Source organism: Procambarus clarkii, chromosome 26 (genome assembly GCF_040958095.1).
Source record: "Procambarus clarkii isolate CNS0578487 chromosome 26, FALCON_Pclarkii_2.0, whole genome shotgun sequence".
Lineage (NCBI taxonomy): Eukaryota > Metazoa > Arthropoda > Malacostraca > Decapoda > Cambaridae > Procambarus > Procambarus clarkii.
Genome location: NC_091175.1, coordinates 21613314 through 21633796, shown reverse-complemented (window position 1 = coordinate 21633796; position 20483 = coordinate 21613314). Strand labels below are relative to the sequence as shown.

The 20483-nt window shown below is 40.7% G+C and overlaps 1 protein-coding gene across 3 annotated transcripts in view; it reads right to left on the bottom strand.

The window, feature by feature from the left end:
• LOC123756859 (protein regulator of cytokinesis 1) overlaps positions 1-20483 on the bottom strand; it is a 45467-nt gene that overhangs the window by 10611 nt on the left and 14373 nt on the right. For 2 of the 3 annotated variants that reach the window (XM_045740241.2, XM_045740243.2), the window contains exons 10-13: positions 18663-18776; positions 18181-18339; positions 14883-15029; positions 13390-13527 (exon numbers count right to left, since the gene is read on the bottom strand). In XM_045740241.2, coding sequence (XP_045596197.2) covers positions 13390-13527; positions 14883-15029; positions 18181-18339; positions 18663-18776 — 558 coding nt within the window. The remainder of the gene's footprint in view (positions 1-13389; positions 13528-14882; positions 15030-18180; positions 18340-18662; positions 18777-20483) is intronic. The other variant, XM_069331973.1, reaches the window with a different exon arrangement.

The window sequence follows — 20483 nt, the reverse complement described above, 5'->3', positions numbered from 1 at the left end:
ACATAAGAACGGCATTTAGAAACTTGTGTAAGGAATCATTCAGAACATTGTATACCACATATGTCAGACCAATCCTGGAGTATGCAGCTCTAGCGTGGAGTCCATATCTAGTCAAACATAAGACTAAACTTGAGAAGGTTCAAAGGTTTGCCACCAGACTAGTACTTGAGCCGAGAGGTATGAGCTACGAGGAGAGACTACAGGAGTTAAACCTCACGTCGCTGGAAGACAGAGTTGGGGGGGGGGGGGGACATGATAGGGTAGATAAGGACATGCTATTTAATACAAGGGGGACACGCACTAGGGGACAAACGGAAATTGAGTGTCCAAACGAACCACAGAGATATTATAAAGAACTTTTTTAGTGCCAGAGTGGTTAACAAATGGAATGCATTAGGAAGTGATGTGGTGGAGGCAGACTCCATACACAGTTTCAAGTGTAGATATGATAAGAGCCCAGTAGACTCTGAATTCCTCCAGTTGATCGACAGTTCAGAGGTGGGACCAAAGAGCACGAGCTCAACCCCCGCAAGCACAAATAGGCGAGTACTGTCTGTGCAGCTACCCCCCTCCCTGGGAGAGGGAAGGAGGGGCCTCAGACCTCTCACGACAGCTACCTTACCCCAGTTCAGAAGCCGAATATCAAAATGCTAAAAAAAGCCAACAGGAGGGGAGTAAGGGATACTGGGGAGTCTCTGGGTCTCGCCCAGAATATGACATTTCATTACACTCAACGCTGGTTTTCTGTGTAGAGCCCCTCCAAATAACGGCAAAGAGCCGCAACCGAACACAAAACATGATGCAGCAGTCTCATTCTTTGCCAGAAAAGAAGTAGATTGCTGCAAACAAACAACAACCACTACCACCACCACCAGGACCGAAAGAGCAGAAACCCGTGCCGGAGACGAGCATGAAGCTCCCCGACCAGACCCCCAGAGGTCAATGCAACAAGGAGAAGGGGGGGAAAAAAAAAAATGTCCACCACAAACCGAGGAGGAGGAGAGGGAGAAAACAGCACCCGGTCCAATGACCAGGATAGCTCGGGCAACGCATGAGCGGGCCGGGGGTGAAACAACGCCCGAGAAAACTTTTGGAATGGAGCAGAAGCAACATCTGCCCAGAACGCCAGCTGAAGCCACTCCGTCAGCGCCACACGATACGAGGCGATAGTATTTGGCACAAGATGACAGTCCCGAAACAACCAAGAGAAAAGGCAAAACAACCCGATCAGCAATCGAAGACAACCTACAAAGTCAATAAGTGCCGAAAGGACCACCAGGAAACTTCATACTGCCGCCGAGACGAGACTTGCAGGTGGGACACCAACGAAACCACCTGATCACCATACAAGTGGTGATAAACCCGCGTCAAAAAGGCCAGACGCGAAGAACGGAAAAGATCAAACCACCCACGTAGCGAATCGGACCGATCTGCTGAAAGAGGCCGAGCCGCTGGAAGACCCTCTTGTCTGGACACCAAGCAAGCAGCACCTGAAGCCAAGGCTTGACCGGCCACCAAGGGGGTCAACAGAACTACTCTCCCCTGGTAAGTCTCCAAGCGAGCCAGGAACAACAACTGAACCAGGGTGGGAGAGGTACAGGAAACCCCACCTCGACCAGTCCAGTCGAAAGGATTCGACTATGATGGCCTCGCAGTCGGGAAATGGTGCCGCATATACTGAGAGACGCTTCGACCAAGCCAAAGTGAAGAGGTCCACCTCTGGGCGCCCTAACGTTTGGCAGAGCCAACGGACGAGTCGGCATCGACCGCCCATTCCACGGACAGGGGATTGAACCGGGACAGGCCGTCTGCCAGGACGCTGGACACCCCCTAGTGTCCCAATCCCAAGAACTCAATAAATGAATTGCCCAAAGCAACCACCCCCAAAGAGCAAAGGACCGCATCGAACCCCCTCAGTTCAGGCATAGAACCACCAGGTAGCAGTTCGAATAGAACCTAATTGTCACTCTGCAAGCGACACGAACCCTCCGAAGCAAAAACCCCCAAAGAGCAAAGGACCGCATCGAACCCCCTCAGTTCAGGCATAGAACCACCAGGTAGCAGTTCGAATAGAACCTAATTGTCACTCTGCAAGCGACACGAACCCTCCGAAGCAAAAACTACACCGCCTACCTCCAACCAAGGGTCAAACAGGTGAAACAACAACCCCAGCTGTCCAAGGGCAGGCAATCACCAAGCAGTAAAAGAACCGCACAGTAGTAGTCTCCCGAACGGCCTATGGAAGATAACCCTAAACTGTAAAGGCAGTACTTACAGGGCACCTAGGGAAGGTGGCCCTAGTCGCATGCAGCCCTAGTACTCTTGTGTTACTCCTGGCTCGCACACCACCACCACATCACAAGAACAACAACACTATGGACAGCACTGCTCAAAAGGATGGAGCCAGCATCGATCGACCGCCACCAAATACAACAACCACAGAACTGAGGTTGGGTAGCTGGCACAAGGGGGCTCCCCCTTCCCCCTTCCTCCTTCCTGGAAAGGTGGGAGTTATGCAGACAGCAGCACAGTGGCTGTGGTGATGTCATGCTTGTTTGCAATTGGGGAGTTCTGCTTGCTCGTTCAGCTTTCGGTTTGCAATTTTTTAACCAGCCGTAGTTTTGGAATTCCTACCTTTCTGGGTGCCTGACCTGGTAAATGGCAGACAGACTGCTTCCAATTACATGGGGGTGTCTATAAGCCATTACTCCTCGATTCTCTCTGAAGGAGAGAGGTTCCAGCACTGGTCCCAGCTAGGCCTAGAACTCCATCGATTGACTGTTGCCATTATCTAATATATACACATAAGCCTGGTATAGCTCTGGGAAGCCGAAGGGGCTCTCCACAGAAATGCACTTCGTTTGCACGACAATAAAGTTCAAATTTGGTTACAATAGTTGGCAAGCAATACCAGCAAATGTTGTGTATCTAAATCCATAAAAAATTAATTCTCTCTTGATAAAAATTGTCACCATTATGACTGCTGTAATAATTAATGGTAAAAATTAAGAACATTTGACAGGAGACCAGGACCTGAAGTTCAATTGACTTCAAATAATTATGCAGTTCCTTATAAATGCTGGGAGGAAGCTATATGGTGAAGCTATATAGGCAACCTTAGTATTCAAGCATTAACAAAATGTAAATAGTCTTCTGAAGATCACATTGAACTACTTCAGTGATTCTCACACATTTGTCCTGTTAGTACCCCTTGTTAACTGCCAAGCTCTTCTTACACACTTTTCCCAAAATTGGGCAAAAAACATGTACAGTAATCAGATCTTAATGAGGCTTACAACACTTCCCCAAGATGAGCCATGTTCGATCACAGCATACTTGTACCCTAAGAAATCTGTTGAACCCTCAGTTAAGAACCCTTGTACTAGGAGATAAATACATAGGAGGGGTGACGGACTAATCACTCTGATAAAAAAAATTAAGATGAATGAGAGCAGTAATCGAAAGGTAGTGTCAAATTCTGCATACCGGTTCAGTTCTTGCACCAGTTATGTTTATTATCTATATAAACGATCTACCACAGAGTAATCAAAGTTTGATAAACATGTCTGCATATGATGCAAGGTTATAGAGAAAATAGAAGACTTTGATAACTGCCATGCCCTTCAAAATAACCTAGGCAAAATATGAATGGAACACATGACAGATGGAATTCAATGTGAATAAATGTCATGTTGAGAGAATGTGCAAATAGGGAAAAAACAGGTCACATTCGACTTATAAATAATGTGATGCTAAAGAACTAACAGATCTAAGGGTGTTGCTGGGTAGGAAAGTATACCTAGATGATCATATTTAAGATGTTGCAAAGAGGAGACTACACTACACTAGCAACTTTCAGAATAATGTTTAAATATGCAAATAAAGATACTAAAAAAAAAAAAAGAAAAACCGTTTGCAATATTCACGAGACTGAAATTAGAAAATGCAGCAGTGGTATGATGTCCTTATCTCAAGAAGCACGTCCATATGAGAAAGGATGCAAATGCATGCCTACTATACTGTTTCCAGAACAAAAAAGCAAGAGCTACGAGGAAGGGCTAGACGTTAAAAATGCAAAAGCTAGTACAAGGGAAGAGAGAAAAGGCAAAAGACAAACAATGACAAACAAAAAACTACACTGACAGGTATCAACAGTTAATAGGCGATTACATTTTTTAAACTCGCAAATTCAAGAACAAGTCCATAGTTTCAAAGTAAAGACAAAAGGTCCCCAAAAATATACAAAAGTTATTTTTGCAAACCGAGTTATAGATGGTTGGAAGAAATTATGGGAGGTGGTGGTGAATGCCAAGACCATCAGTAGTTTCCAAGTCCCACACATGAGAAGACTCGTCCTGTAACTCCACTTACGTAGTTACATATAAACTACCTTATTTAAGGAGGCATGCCGTAATCCTACATCAAGAGCTTAACAAAATTAGCCTACCTGACTTGTCTGCATGCAACCCTCGCCACACCTGACCACGCCACTTCTAATTAATGTGTTGATTTAGTATTCATCTGCAAGAAGTACTTTTAAGGAGCTGGGTAAATAAAGAATAGGCAGTGCAAAAGGATGAAGGGAAGGGGGTTTAGGAAATATAAAACCATATGTAGAATTTGAATCATGACCCCTCCTTACAAGCCTTCATTCTTCAATTATATCTTGTTATATTTACAATGATCAACGTTGTAAATACAATATGATAAAGTGGTTTATTATTTTACACCAATACAGTGGGTACTTGGTTTAAAGAACCACAGTAACAAATTCATGGACAGTCCAGAGTTCAATGCAGATTGCTCCATAAACGTGATATTTCTGCGATGATTGTTCACCTAAATCACCGACAAGCCTGGCCATCACAGCGTGGCCATGTTAGCAGCACAATTGTGTATTAAATCTCAAATTCACTCAAATACATTTGACAAATTATGAAATTTTATTTAACAAAATACAGTACACAACTGATAAAAAACATAAAAACTTAAAATTCAAATACTGTACAAAAAATGTGTATAAAGTAGAGCCTCGGAATTCATAACATTCCCAATCCATCCTTTTCAGCATTCGAATGCTGTGTGTAATGTTCGGTATTTGTCCATTTGCTTGGCATGGAGGCCGAGCTGCTGCCAGAGCTTAACACTATCAGTCACTCTGGACCGGACTCGCGTCCATTATTTTTCTCCCGAGTCCTAACTTTGGACCGCACTTGTGTCCACTACAAAAATATTTGTATAAAATTCATTTTTTATCCAATCGACCTCGGGATAGTATCAAAATAAGCACCTTTAGAATGCGCACAATTTGATACCAAAATGAAAGACGTAACATGAAACTTGATGTCCGAACACTTGTATAATTATAAATAGGTTTTTGGTCAAAATTTTAAATATTTGTTAAAATTCTATTTGTGCTATTATGTTGGGACTAGTTTTAAAATGAGCGCCTTTACGTCACGAACAATTTGATACCAAAATGAAAGATGTAACACGAAAAGTGATGTAATCAAACTGAACGAGTATACACATTAGGTTGCAGTATACAAATTGATGCTCGTTCACGGGTAACTTTAGGCTTTTCTGCGGGGAGGCACTCCAGGCTTTTGTACATTATATTCATACACATCTGTAGGGAGTTTAATTGCGAACACATTGATACCAAACCAAGCGACGTAGCACGAGAATTATGGTGAGAAAAATGGAACGAGTATGCACATTTTACTAATTTTGTGCACTCACAGGTAACTTTTGCCGACTTTAGGCTTTGCTGTTGGGAGTCACACCAGGCTTTTGGACATTATATTTATACACACCTGTAGGGAATTTAATTGCGAACACAATGATACCAAAACGAACGATGTAGCACCAGAATTAATTAACATCATTACAATGAACTTGCCTCCCATCCAGCACATGAACCAGCAGGTAATTTCTAACTTGTGTACAGTTTACAGAAGAAACTGTACACAAAAGCACTATTCCAAAGGTGCTTTGAAATTATCTTCGATACCCAGTTAATCCTCAATGAATTCTGAGCATTCCACTTGGGGTGGATGGTAGAGTGACTATCTCGCTTCATGCAGGTCAGTGTTCAATCCCTGACCATCCATGTGGTTGAGCACCATTCCTTCCATTCCGTCCCATCCCAAATCCTTATCCTGATCCCTTCCTAGCGCTATATAGTAATAATGGTTTGGTGCTTCCCCCCCTCCTGGTAATTCCCTCAAAATTTCATGAAAATATTCCCTCCCTATCAGGTCATCATTAACAGACATTACATGAATTCTGAAAGAACCACTTCAACCTCCTACATTGTCTAAGCCTCATAGACAAAGCCTGGGAAAAAGTTTCTTAGAGGACCATGAACTCTGCCTGGAGGAAACTGTGGCCAGCTGCTCTAACAGAAAGGAACTTTGAAGGCTTTGACACTGTTGTGGAGGATATTGTCTCTGGCCAGGTCATTGGGCTTAAAGATTAGTGCTGATGATGTGGGAGAAGTTACTGGAGGAGCACAGAGCTCAAAAGGGAAGAACTGCAGGCACTTCAGCGGGAGCAGAAACACACGGCAGCTGAGGTGAGGAGGAGGACAGGGAGGATGTCCCTAGTTCTCTAATTAAAGAAAGGTGTGCAAAATGGGAGGAAGTGCAAAGATTTCTTTAAAAATATTTTCCAGACAAAACTGTGACGAACCGAGTTATAAACCTGTTGAATGGGACGGGAGACATCTCCCGTCACGCAGGGTGCAGCTGCACCTCCACAGATCTCCAGTATCAGCTCTTGGTAATGGCTCAAAAAGGCCACCACTTACGGGCTATTCATGCCCGTGCCACCTTTTGGGTGGCTTAATCTTCATCAATCAATCAATCTGTTGAATGACAATGCTATGTCTCACTTTGGAAACATTTTAAAGTGCAGGCATAAGCAATCATTCTTAGACAATTTTCTTGTAAGAAAAGCATCCAGCAAGTCTAACGAGGGAAACGGAAGAAGACAAAAGAGCGAGAACTCCAGAAGCACAACTACCAGACGTTATAACAGTATGAGACTTCCCTGCAAAAGAATAACATCTCTCTTCGTCTGCCTCACCACCTTCCACATATATAATCAACTATGTGTAGGTAAGTGTAGTGTAGTAGTATAACCTATACAGGTGTGATGGGAAAATTAGGTCATATGGAGGAGTGGGTCTGTATATTAGGGAAGACCTTGTATGCTCGGAGCTCCTTAACGTTACAAATGTGGTGGTAGAGGTACTGGGATTAAAATTAGAGAAAATAAATTTAGTGATTATTCTAATATACAAACCGCCAGATGCAACGGCCGAGGAATTCACAGAACAGATAAAACAGAGAATAGCCTTGATAATTTGGAGAACCCGATACCTGATATCTTCCTAAGTGATTTCAACTTAACTAATCTCAGGTGGAGAATAGCAAACGATAATATTATACCAGGAAATCTATCAGGACCTAACCAACCACAGATTAGAGAACTACTTAGATTCTGTGACAAATTTTCACTCAACCAGCAGATATCGGAGCCAACGAGAAATTAAAATATTCTAGATCTGGTCTTTACGAACAATGAAGACATTATCAGAGACATTACGATATCAGATACCATATACTCAGATTACAACCTCATTGAAGTGCAAACGACCATCAATACTCAGAATAGACCTAAAACATTGATAAAGCGAGAGGGGCTATTCAGTAAATTCAATTTTAATAATAAAAGGATAGACTGGGAGATAATAAACAGGGAACTTACAAACATTCCATGGTAAACTGTTCTAAGTAATACAAGTCCTACAGAAGGAATAGAAAAACTTACTTCGGAAGCATATCAAGTCTGTCTGAAACATGTTCCTTTGAGGAAAGCCAGAAAGAGATCCAACGTAGAAAGAGAACGCAGACGACACTATAAACGAAGGAAACAATAACGGAAATGCTTATGCAGACACGAATTTCCCGTCAAAAAAGGAATAATTTAAATAGGGAGATTGAAGAAATCAAGCAGAAATTGAAACACTCATATGAAACTGAAGAAAGGCAGTTGGAACAGAAAGCAATTCAGGAAATAAAGAAAAATCCAAAATACTTCTTCACATATGCCAAATCAAAAGCAAAAACCACTGCCAGTATTAAACCTATTCGTACAAGTGAAGGTTCATACACGGAGGATGACAAAGAAATTAGTGAAATCCTAAAAAAGCAGTACGAGGACATGTTTAGCACTCCAATAAACAACATGAAAGTGGAAGATCCAGACAATTTCTTTATGCGGGATATTCAAACCCCTGTAAATATAACCGATATCAACACGAGCGCACTAGACTTTTAAAAGAGAAATTGAAAACATGCCCATGCACTCGGTCCCAGGTCCAGATTCATGGAATTCAATATTTATAAAGAAATGCAAAGTGCCGGTAGCACAGGCACTCAGTATAGTGTGGAGGAAGAGCTTGGACACAGGGGAGATATCAGATGCACTTAAAGTAGCAGACATAACCCCTCTACACAAGGGAGGGAGCAAAGCATTGGCAAAATTATAGACCAGTTGCACTAACATCGCACATAATAAAAGTATTTGAGAGAGTGATTAGGAGTCAGGTCACCAATTTCATGGAGACCAATGACCTTCATAACCCAGGCCAACATAGATTTCGAGCTGGAAGATCATGCCTCTCACAGCTACTTGAGCTGTGAGTCACAAAGTCACCGAGGCATTTGAAAAACAGAATGCTGATGACCATGGCGTGATAGCACACAAAATGAAGTCAATGGGAATAACCGGTAAAGTAGGACGCTGGATACTCAGTTTTCTGTCAAACAGGACTCGGCGAGTAATAGTCAACCATATAAAATCTAGTCCGAGCGCAGTTAAAAGCTCTGTACCTCAGGGTACAGTCCTTGCACCGCTGCTTTTCCTTATTCTCATATCAGATATAGACAAAAATACAAGTCACAGCTTCGTATCATCCTTTGCAGATGTGAGAGAGTGTCTCAAGATTCTCCCACAGCTGACTTGAATGGCTCATTGCAGTGCACAGTGCACTGATCTTGTGCACAAGGTCCTATTTCTGTTAACCCTGGATAGTGACCTGGCATGTTGGGTATCTCCAGAATGCCCACTTAACCAGGAACACTTTTATAATACAGAGGCCGCCGTATGTTCAGGCAGGAAGTAGATACAGGGAATTAAGCATACTTGCCACCAAAGGGTCAGTGAGTACATGTGCTGTTGCCCGCGTGAGACACAGAGGGTAGATGCCAGACCGTCTGACCTCTGGGGTCAACCGGCGCGATGGACAATAACAGCTACGACGTGGTCGTAACGTGTTCATGACGTCGCTCCTCCTCCTGCTCATCGAACGAGCTAGTATGATTGGTTCCCGCCCAATTGCAGCAATGCTCTTGGTCAAATTGTAATCCCCTTGTGTGTGCCACAAGACACCCTGAGCTTCAGGCAAAAATCATTCTTGTGAGGGATCTCTTGCAAAGTGGACGTGTTCTGTTCTGTCTACCGGCCAATAGACTGAACACCGTCTATTCCTCAGGACCAGGACCAGGTGAGGCTAGTCTGAGAAGAGACCCTCGAGGACTAACTCGACCTTGCTCCCAGGCTCTGTACGGTTGCTCTCTTATTTTCTATTCTGCAAATTCCGACAGCTTCGTGCAGCGTCTGCCACATGTACATTAGCGACGTACGCATTGCAGTCGTGAAAGCAAAAAAGAAAACCCCCACAGCAGATGACACAAAAATCAGTATGAAAATTACCTCGGCTGATGACACTGAAAAACTTCAAGCTGATATTAATAAAGTTTTCGACTGGGCATCAGAAAATAACATGATGTTTAACAGTGATAAATTCCAGATACTCAGGTACAATAAAAATGAGTACCTTAAACATAATACAGGGTACAAAACACAATCAAATGTGCCCATAATAGGAAAACAACATGTAAAGGATTTGGGAATAATGATGTCTGACGACCTAACATTTAGGGAGCATAACCAAGCAAATATTGCGACAGCCAGAAAAACGATAGGATGGATTATGAGAACTTTCAAATCCAGGGATCCCATCACAATGGTTGTACTCTTCAAGTCACTTGTGTTGGCCCGTCCTGAGTACTGCTCAGTACTCACTTCCCCCTTCAGAGCAGGAGAGATTGCTGAAATAGAGGGAATACAGAGAACATATACGGCATGCATAGACACAATAAAGCACCTAAATTATTGGGATCGTCTCAAAGCTCTCCAAATGTACTCACTAGAAAGAAGACGAGAGATATCAAATAATATACACCTGGAAGATACTGGAGGGCCAAGTACCAAATCTGCACAGTAAAATAATGTACTGGAGTGAACGATATGGAAGAAAATGCAGAATAGAACCAGTGAAGAGCAGAGGTCCCATAGGCACAATCAGAGAACACTGTATAAACATCAGAGGTCCGCGGTTGTTCAACACCCTCCCAGCGAGCATAACAAATATTGCCGGAACAACCGTGGACATCTTCAAGAGGAAAGTAGATTTATTCCTCCAAGGAGTGCCGGACCAACCAGGCTGTGGTGGGTACGTGGGCCTGCGGGCCGCTCCAAGCAACAGCCTAGTGGACCAAACTCTCATGTCAAGCCTGGCCTCGGGCTGGGCTAGGGGAGTAGAACAACTCCCAGAACCCCATCAACCAGGTAATCAACCAGGTATCAACCAGGTAGTGTTAGCATTTATTTAATTTAATTATTGCATAAATATATTTTGTGGCCTGGAACAGATTAAATCAGTTTACATCATTCCTTACGGGAAAAAGTTTAGTATTCATACTTTTTGGTATTCGTCATGCATTCAGGAATCGATTAAATCCAAATGCTGTACAGAGGTTCCACCAAACGTTACAAATATTTATGACAATAGCAGAAACCTACACATTAGATTGCCAAAAACACGTGTTAATTTGCCCAAGCTAAAGCCATTCCAGGCTTCAGAATGTCTGAGCTGTTTGGTTTCCAATGTTCTTGTTATATCATATTACAGTACAGTACAGTATTTCCAATGAATTTGCCATTTTTATTAATAAGATGCGTTATACGAGCAATTATTTTACTGGTGGCAATAAAAATTGCAAATTTATTTTCACTGTACAAAAATTGAAGTTATACACAAGAGTAACACCAACCACCTCTGCCAGCACACTGACTTTACCCTTGAAAATATTGCTTTGATATTTAGCCTTTTCTATATCTATATATATCTATATATCTATATATATATATGTATCTCTACATATATAAATGTATTTATTTTTAAAGCCTATACTGTAATATCACCTACAATTTGAGCTTTATTTGGAGAAAAAAAATTGTTTCGTCAAGAAAATCACCCCAACCCGTATTTTTCATTCAAGTGGACCATCAGAACCTTCACAAACAATGGAAACCCTAAAGTCCTACCGACCATACTATGAGCTGCCCAGTTGGAAATTGGTCAAGTGTCTCTGGGATCCTCCTCCATTGTGGGCTGCTCAAAGCATGGTTGGTAGTGTTTGTGGTCCTGTGTTCGAGGCTCTGACTAAGTGAATGGAATGCTATCACCCATGTTACTATGGTTACTCGAGGACTGGTCCACGCGAACATTGAGCCACGAAAACATCGCAAGGTATGGTTTGCAATTTAATAGCATATTGCTCCGAATCTTTTTTTCTATGAAAATAAAACCAATAAGATTAATTACAGGTGATTGGAAATTAGAGGTTTATATAATTAAAATGGATAATGTTGAGGATTTGTGATGATGCATTTTTGGCAGGAAAACTTAAATCTCAAAACAAATTTTTTTTTTTTTTTAATCAAATCTCCAGTGTTTTTCCATTCAATTATAATGAAAGCTTCACAACAGGTTTTACAAAGGCTCTTTAATTTTGTGGGCATATATTTTTAATATAGAAACAATGTAAACATTTCAACATTTACATTTATATAAAAAATCTAAACTTTCCCAATGATCCCAAACAAATGATGGTTTGCTAACCCTTTAAAGAGAAATTTAATTTTAAGTTTTTTATTAGAAAAGTTATGAATCTTGTGGCATTTAAAAAAAAAATTGCCTTTTAAATATTTAAAAATATTTTCTATACAATTTGTAAAGCCTACTGATTTGAAGTGTGAAGATTAATAAAATCAAATGAAATTAATATAAATTTTAATGAAAATTCCAAATACAATTTTTTGTTTTCTAATCTTGCCAAAAATGCATCATCATAAATCCTCAACAAAATCAATTATATACGGACGAGGAGTCACAATAATGTGGCCGAAATATGTTGACCAAACCACACACTAACAAGTGAAGGGACGACGACGTTTTGGTCCGTCCTGGACCATTATCGCAATCGACTCTAGAATGGTCCAGGACGGATGGAAACATCATCGTCCCTTCACTTTCTAGTGTGTGGTTTGGTCAACATCACGTACATAACTTGCTTTGTATATACTTTCCAATGACAATCTAATTGTTATGTTTTCATGGAAAAAAGCACTAGTTGCCAATGTGCTTTTTTTTTTTTTTAAAGTTGGAAACAAACTAAAACACATACTTAACCACTGTGATACACTGCGTGTCTTGTAAAATTCCTTCTGTGTGCCAAAAATCAAGTGTTCGCAAACAATTTTTCCATTGTAAAATGTTAAATTCTCTTCCTGAAAACATCCTTCCCCCCCCCAAAAAAAAAACATGGTTCCCTGATGACCATTATGTTCTTCAGACAATAAGGTTTGAATTTCACCAACAGAGAACGACGATCTTTCAACACTGCGTCGAACAGGGGTTGGAAGCCAGAGGTGCAAGCGCCACCCATGGTTGCTCACTTGGCACTGATCCAGACAGCAACCCTAAGGCATTCTGGGAATTTGTTTTTTCAAAGATGGATACCTCTCACTGGAGGTCTCAGGAGTATATTTCATACCCAACCAACCGCACTCGTGTTTTGAATGTGTACGAAATCTTAAATTGGTGTTTTCTCTGCGGTGCAGTTGTAGGCAAACGAGTTTTCTCGGCCAGCGCAGCACAGTGGTTAAGAGCTGGCCATTTTGTTTCAAATAAAGCTCAAAATGTATCAGATATTCAAGCTTTAAAATGGCAATAAATATTTAAAAATATTAACTATTTTTTACTACTATAAAGACAAGTAACAAGCATGCTATTTACCCAAATTGATTTCTCATCTTGTTTCTTTCATTTAGGTTTAGTGTAAATCCACTCAAAATGAATGATTATAATGCCAGCTAAATATACTGGTACTGTAATTCATTTCAGACTAAAGTACACAGTCTAGGAAAAGATGTCATTTCCTAGAAAAGAAATTGATGATAACTTCAACTCACAGAAAAATTTGAATACGATGACACTTCAACAGATGAGAGGTTTGACCCTTCCTTTTTTGTGAAGAGACGTGTCGTTACGTTCTTCATGGTATTCTGATCATGCTCTCGCAGCACTGACTTGGGTCCTCGTACGGGAGTCTGATTTAATTGAGAAATGCGCGTATATGAGTTGCATACAAAATTATATTAACAATAATTATTATTGTTATATAATAGCAATAATTAATGTTATCACAAAACTTGAATGTAATGAAATGCCTCTTTCTGGCAGTCTCAGTAGCTCCCTGAAGCTCTCACTAGGATGGCTTCATAATGCTTCACATCAGTCCTGTTTGCCTAGTGGAAACTGCAGCCAGAACCTGGTCTACCCACAGGAACAGAGCTGGGGATTCATTGATAACCCACACTAAGCATCCTAAAAGCAAGTGAAACAATACAAGCAACTGCAGGGTTTGCCTAACTGAAGCACTACTCTAGCCAACAGACTTCACAAATGGGTTCCTCAAAACGGCAACCTCCAAGTGCATAAAAACACCAAAAAGGGGTGTCCCAACTCCCAGTCAGTCATGGGTTAGTCTTTAGCCGACAGAGCACAAACTGGTATGCCTGGTAAGAGGGGAGGGGAGTCAGAGGCATTTTATTGCATTCAACACACCAGTCTAAACTTTAGAAAGTCAAGGCAACTACCAGTGGGACAGAGCCCACCATTTACTTTACAAATATCCAAGGTATGGCAAAAACTACGCTAAATCCTCAAAGAAAACAGGGTTATTTGGAAGCTAGGAAAAACAGGAACCCTTCAACACAACCATAAGGCCTAATCCAACCCAAACCCAAAAGTGAATTGAAACCCACAAGAGCAGCAAAGTCCTGTAACTGCAAGAGGAACCGAGAAAGATCAACCAGGTGAGGAGGGATACGGCAAAAGGAGGAATGCTCCTAAAATATGATGGATTCACGTGCACGTTGCATGCACAGCTCGGGAAGAAAATACTGGACATTTTTCAAAGATTTTACAAAGATATTTAAAAGAAACTACCCCAGGGATGGGGGAGAGGGAAAGAGAGACCAGAACACCCAGCTACCTTACCACGAGATGGTTCCGAGGACCAATGTGCCCACAACCCGGTCTTTGATCAGGCCTCCTGATTGGTCATTGCTCAACCAGACCAACATTTTTAGACAGATGACCCAGGAGACAACATTTTTCCATCTTAGCTACTACTGTAGGGTTATATAACAATGTAATGTTTAAAGTGTTTGATGAATGAATATATATATATATATATACATGTGCGAACAAGCTTGAATGGTCCCCAGGACAATATGCAACTGAAAACTCACACCCCAGAAGTGACTCGAACCCATACTCCCAGAAGCAACGCAACTGGTATGTACAAGACGCCTTAATCCACTTGACCATCACGACCATCAGTTATATATATATGCAGTATATATTCATATATATATATATACTGTATATGCAAACTTACAGCAATAGATGAATGTGCCATTGAGTGCTCCTCTCCAATTCGCCTGAGTTTTGAATTCCTCATCGAATCATTACGAGCCAAACGCCTTTTTGTCGAGTTGGGTCCTAAACGACTCTCCGAGTTCAACTGCTTTACTCTATTATTTTGCTGAAATAAAAAAAAATCAGCGCTGAATGTAATGAAATGCCATTGTCTGGGAAGAGCCCCAGAACTATCTGCACGATATTTTTTTGCCCTTTGAGGACGGCTCTTAACACTTCCGCGCACATGACAGTTACCAATTTTTCTCTTGAATCAGAGGGTTAGACTATTGCAAGTCCAACCATAAAATATTTCTATAAAATTCATTTTTTATCCGATCAACTTTGGGATAGTTTCAAAATAAGCGCCTTTAAATTGCACACAATTTGATACCAAAATGAAAGATGTAACACGAAATTTGATGTCAGAACACTTGAAAGATTATAAATACGTTTTTGGTTAAAATGTTAAAGTTCTATTTATTGTGCTATTATTATGGGACTAGTTTTAAAATGCGCGCCTTTATATTGCAAACAATTTTATACCAAAATGAGAGATGTAACATGAAAAATTTATGTCAGAACACTGGAAAGATAAATAATTGCAACGAGCGTCCAAAATTAAAATATTTGTTAAAATTCTATTTATTGCTCTATTATTATGAGACTAGTTTTGAAACATGTGCCTTTACATTGCGAACAATTTGATACCAAAATGAAAGTCTTAAGACAAAAATTGATGTTTTTAAACTGAACGAGTATACACATTAGGCAGCGGAGTGCAAATTGGTGCTCGTTCACGGGTAAACGAGCTTTGCTGTGGGGGAGTCACGCCGGGCTTTTGGACATTATATGCACACACACCTACAGGGAATTTTATTGCGAACACAATGATACCAAAACGGATGACATAGCACGAGAATTAAGGTGAGAAAAACAAGTACTGTATACACATTTTACCAATTGTGTGTGCTCACGGGTAACTTTTGCAGAGTTTATGCTTTGCTGTGGGAGTCACACCAGGCTTTAGGACATTATATGCATAGGGTAGGGAATTCTATTGCAAACAATACCAAAACGAACGACATGGCACGAGAATTAAGGTGAGAAAACTTAAACGAGTATACACATTCGGTGTTGCCGCGCTCTCGCCAGCACGCTCGCACGCAGGGCGCATGACCTCTTAAGTTTGCGGCATGCATGCCGGGAGCGCGAAAGTGTTAAGAAGATATTCATATAACAGGATCAAACCCACATCCTTGATCTCTTCTGGCTTGCGCACACACACATTACCAATTGACTCATATTTTCTCACCAATACATCATGTTCGTGTGATTTCAATGTGCATCATAATTAACATTCCCTCTTTCTCATTAAAAGACTTAAGTGTTAAAACATCAAATTTAAGTGTTGTCATTCCACCAATGTACATCAATTTGGACTACTGTATTTAGTGTTCATAGTGACATGCATTAAGTGGGAGGATGGGTTGCACATTTACATTTCATTGTTATTTAATCGGTATGTTTTGTTCACTACAGTACAGTACTACTTTGCCTACTCAGGATAACATGCAATCAAATGATAATCATCTTTTAAGCGACATTACTTTCCGAGACATTTCCAATGATACTATTTAATGATAAACACGATACTTTAGTAGGTTAACATTATTTATGCCAAAATATAATTACATCATCCTGGTATATGAGTATCACGGAAATTTATATATTATTCTACCAGTGAATTTGCCAAAAATTAACTATTGTTTATCAAAGGCTCACAAAGATTACTGTACGACATGGCACGTTCATGCAACACGTTATCACCACCATCTAGCTGGTCCCTTGCTTCACAAGTTCTATTAACCCTTTCACATAACATCTATCAACACAATCTTTTTCTATTTCATCCCTTTACCTTTATCTCCATTTACACTTATGAACCCATGCCTAAAGGTATTTGAAAAACGTCCAATGAAAAATCCTCATTCCCAGCTACACCTGCCTCACACTACTTTCAAACAACTTTTCTGTATTCATTCCTCACACTAGCATTCATATCCCCCAGTATAACTTTCTTACCATCTTGTAGTTTCTCCAGTCATCCATTCATTCAATCACAGGATGACGTCATTGTACATTAGGCTCGATTGAAGGCGGCCTTTTAAGCCCCTTTGCCATAAATATTGAAAATGGGAATAAATACACCATAACAGAAGTCAGACTAATTCAGAGAAAATGAAGATTAACCAACGTCATTGACCATTAGAGATGTCTGTGCAGGGTCACCGAGGTCATGAAATTTAAGTGCAATGGGAAGCGGTCTTTTGGTGACCTAACAGGGCAAGGGGATGGCGAGCAAAATTTAAAAGGGAATTAGAAGACGAACAATCATTTGCTGGGGTAAAGCAAAACAGCCCAGACAGGAGCCGGGCTTTTAATCCTCTTAAATAAAATTTTCAGGGACTAGAAGGCTAGCAATCACTCGCTGGGGTAATGAAAATGGACCCGAACAAAAGGCGGCCTTTTAATCCCCTTGAGCAAAATGACAGGAACTATGAGGGGACCCTGTATATTTCCCATTGTATAGAATTATACATAATGGAAGGAAGCAGTTGAAAAATGATAAAAAAAATTTGAATCCCCCCCCCTTGGGCTACAGCCAGCTGTCAGGAAAGAACTGAAGACACCACAGACCCTATGCCCAGCTTGGGGGAAAATCGAAAGCATGCCAGGCCGACCAAAATGGCCAGTCAGTGCCTTCTTCCACTACTCATCATTAGCATTATCCTTACACATTACAAATACAAACGCTCCAAATACTCGTCTCCATCCCCTATCTTGTTACTCTTAATTTACTTTTAATTCTTGACCACACAAATAGCCCCCTCAAACTGTCCCACTTCAATTTATACTAGTCCCACCACCACCCACATTTACCCTGAATATTAGGATGTCACTCGCACCACATCATCATTTATAACATTTATATTTATGTTCAGTGGGGGGGGGGGGTATCTAACACCCACTGGTTTTCTATCCCCGTCAAGGCCACTAGACGACGACCCTCAGGGAAATATTTCTCTCCACATACCATTCATCCCAGGTACATTAAATGCAAACCAAGCACAACAGTATCCCCAGAGGAATTGGAGTTCATACAAGTCTATCATAATACTCAAACTGTCCTTTACTAAATATTAAAAACTTTCAGAATTATCCTCATATAGCCAGCATATAACTAACCTCAGAGTATAACTAGTATCAGTACTTACTCTCACTTTCTTTTCCTGTGCCTTCTGTTCATTGTACTTGTGCCACTGATCAGTAATGTAGTCCGATATGGTCTTGTCGTCTATAAGGAATGGCTTCCCATGTTTTGCCTCGGAAGCAAGGACCAGCTCTTCCAGCTCCTTTTCTACACGAGGCAGTTCCTGCAATGCATAATTAACATTTTCATTACAGTATTACACAATTTAAAGCAATGGCCTACAGTTATCAGTTTGACTTCCCATCCTAAATGATAATTTTTTAAAAGAACATAAGAATCATAAAATATTATCAATGGGATTACACTGCTTACTTTCAATAGCGGCCAATATAACAAATGTTGGCGATACAAAACAGAATAAGATAGGAAAAACAATCTTTAAAGTACCGAATGCAACTAGTTTCAGTTTATTCCATAAATGTTAGTTTATTCCATAAATGTTATCACATTCTATGAATAAAATTATTACATTTAAAAACTACTCACATTTTTCACACGCTTTCTTTCTTTTTCTTCTTGCAGCAAAGAGCATCCCCGGTTACCAAACAACCTGTTAGGATCATTAGCCTTTTCTTCCAGTTGTACTAATTTATTCCACACCTGAAAGAGAATATGTAAAATAAATAAACTTACTCTTTTCCCACAACTGATTTCTTTAGAGCCAAGTTATAATGTACTAAATCATAGATAATTATTATCATACAATACTGTATGTACATATTTAAATTAATTTTTTTTTATAAAGAATTATAAAATTAACACTTTTGCGCTCTCGGCGAAGGTCAGGGAGCCAATCGTATGTGCGCGCGGCGTTTTTATCGCTTAAGCGTAAAAACAAAAATGTGTATACTCTTTTTACTCTTCTGACCTTAGTTCTCATGCTACGTATTTCATTTTGGTACCAACGTGTTCGCAATAAAATTCTCTAGAAGAACATCAGTAAAAAGAAGTCACGAAAGCTATAGAGATACCAGCACGAAATAAATAACTACGAAGACGAGTCGCCGTGAGCGCCCAACAGCAACAAAATGTTTTTACTCTTGGGATTATTATCACCTCTACAATTGTCCTACAGCCTTAATTTTGGTATCAATGGACTCCCAATAAAATTCCCAACACGGTGATATGAATATAATCGTAGAATAATGGTCGCGGCCCACCCGCAAGAGTGTGGGAAGTGGGCGCACTGTTACCCGGTAACGGTGACCGGACGACACATGCGCGAAACGTTGCTTTTTAAGTTTATACTTATTTCACTGTTCTGATATTATTATTGTATGTATGTCATTCATTTTTGTGGCAATGTTTTCACAATAGAATGTTCTATGAGCTAAATTATACTACACAAACTTGGACCAAATAGGTGTACTTACCAAGGGAAGGCTGGTTGTGGAACAGTAAGTTGAGCATTTGTTCTTCACTCCACCTTCAGGTTCTTCATTCCTGAAGTTGCTCAACAGATGGTTTGTAGGTGGAGTGAAGCTGTTGCGGGTGGTTACTTCTTCACCACCCAATACACCGTTTTCCGGTGGTAATTGGTGTAGCAGGGAATAACACAGAGTGCAACACCACAGGTCCTGCATCCTATGTTCGTGTCCTTCCTTTTACCGGACCGTGCGCATACATGACACTCGAGACGTTTGGGCAGTCTGTAAATTTCATGTTTCAGTTTTGTGTTCATGCGATTTTCTGAATCAACAATAGGGCCAGGTCTTCTCGCTGGAGGTGTAACATTTGCAGGAGAGTCGGATTCATCTGACAAAACAGTTTCGTCAACTGGCAGTGTGGCAGACATGTCGGGTTCAGATTCGGTGTCTGCTTCATCTTGAGGTGGTGTAGTGAACAAAGGCTGCCTCACACCAGATGGTCCGGGAGTTGGCATGGCGTCAGCATTGGCAGAAGCTGTGTCATCATTTATGTCTGGAGCGTGCCGCAAGTGTTGAGATGATGTTTTAGGCCACTCCTCTGTGTCCCAGTTCAATAGGGCCCAGATTGCCACCGCGTGGAACTGTAGCAATGTTAGCTTTTTTCGATCAGTTGTGTTGTATTTGTACAAAACAAAGGCATTATGCAATGCCATTTGCAGGAAATAAAAGGTAATCTTTTTGGTCCACTTGTGAGTTTTCCTGGTAAAATGGTAATATTTAACCATTTGATCGAAGTGGTCCACACCTTTCATGAACTTATTGTACTCGCAAATTGCAGTCAGTTTGTTCACTGTTGTATTCCACTTGTTCCGTCTCGTTTGCGAATTCGTTTCCTTCACTGAACTCGCCGAGTGTCTGCATTGTGGATGTTGGTAATTAT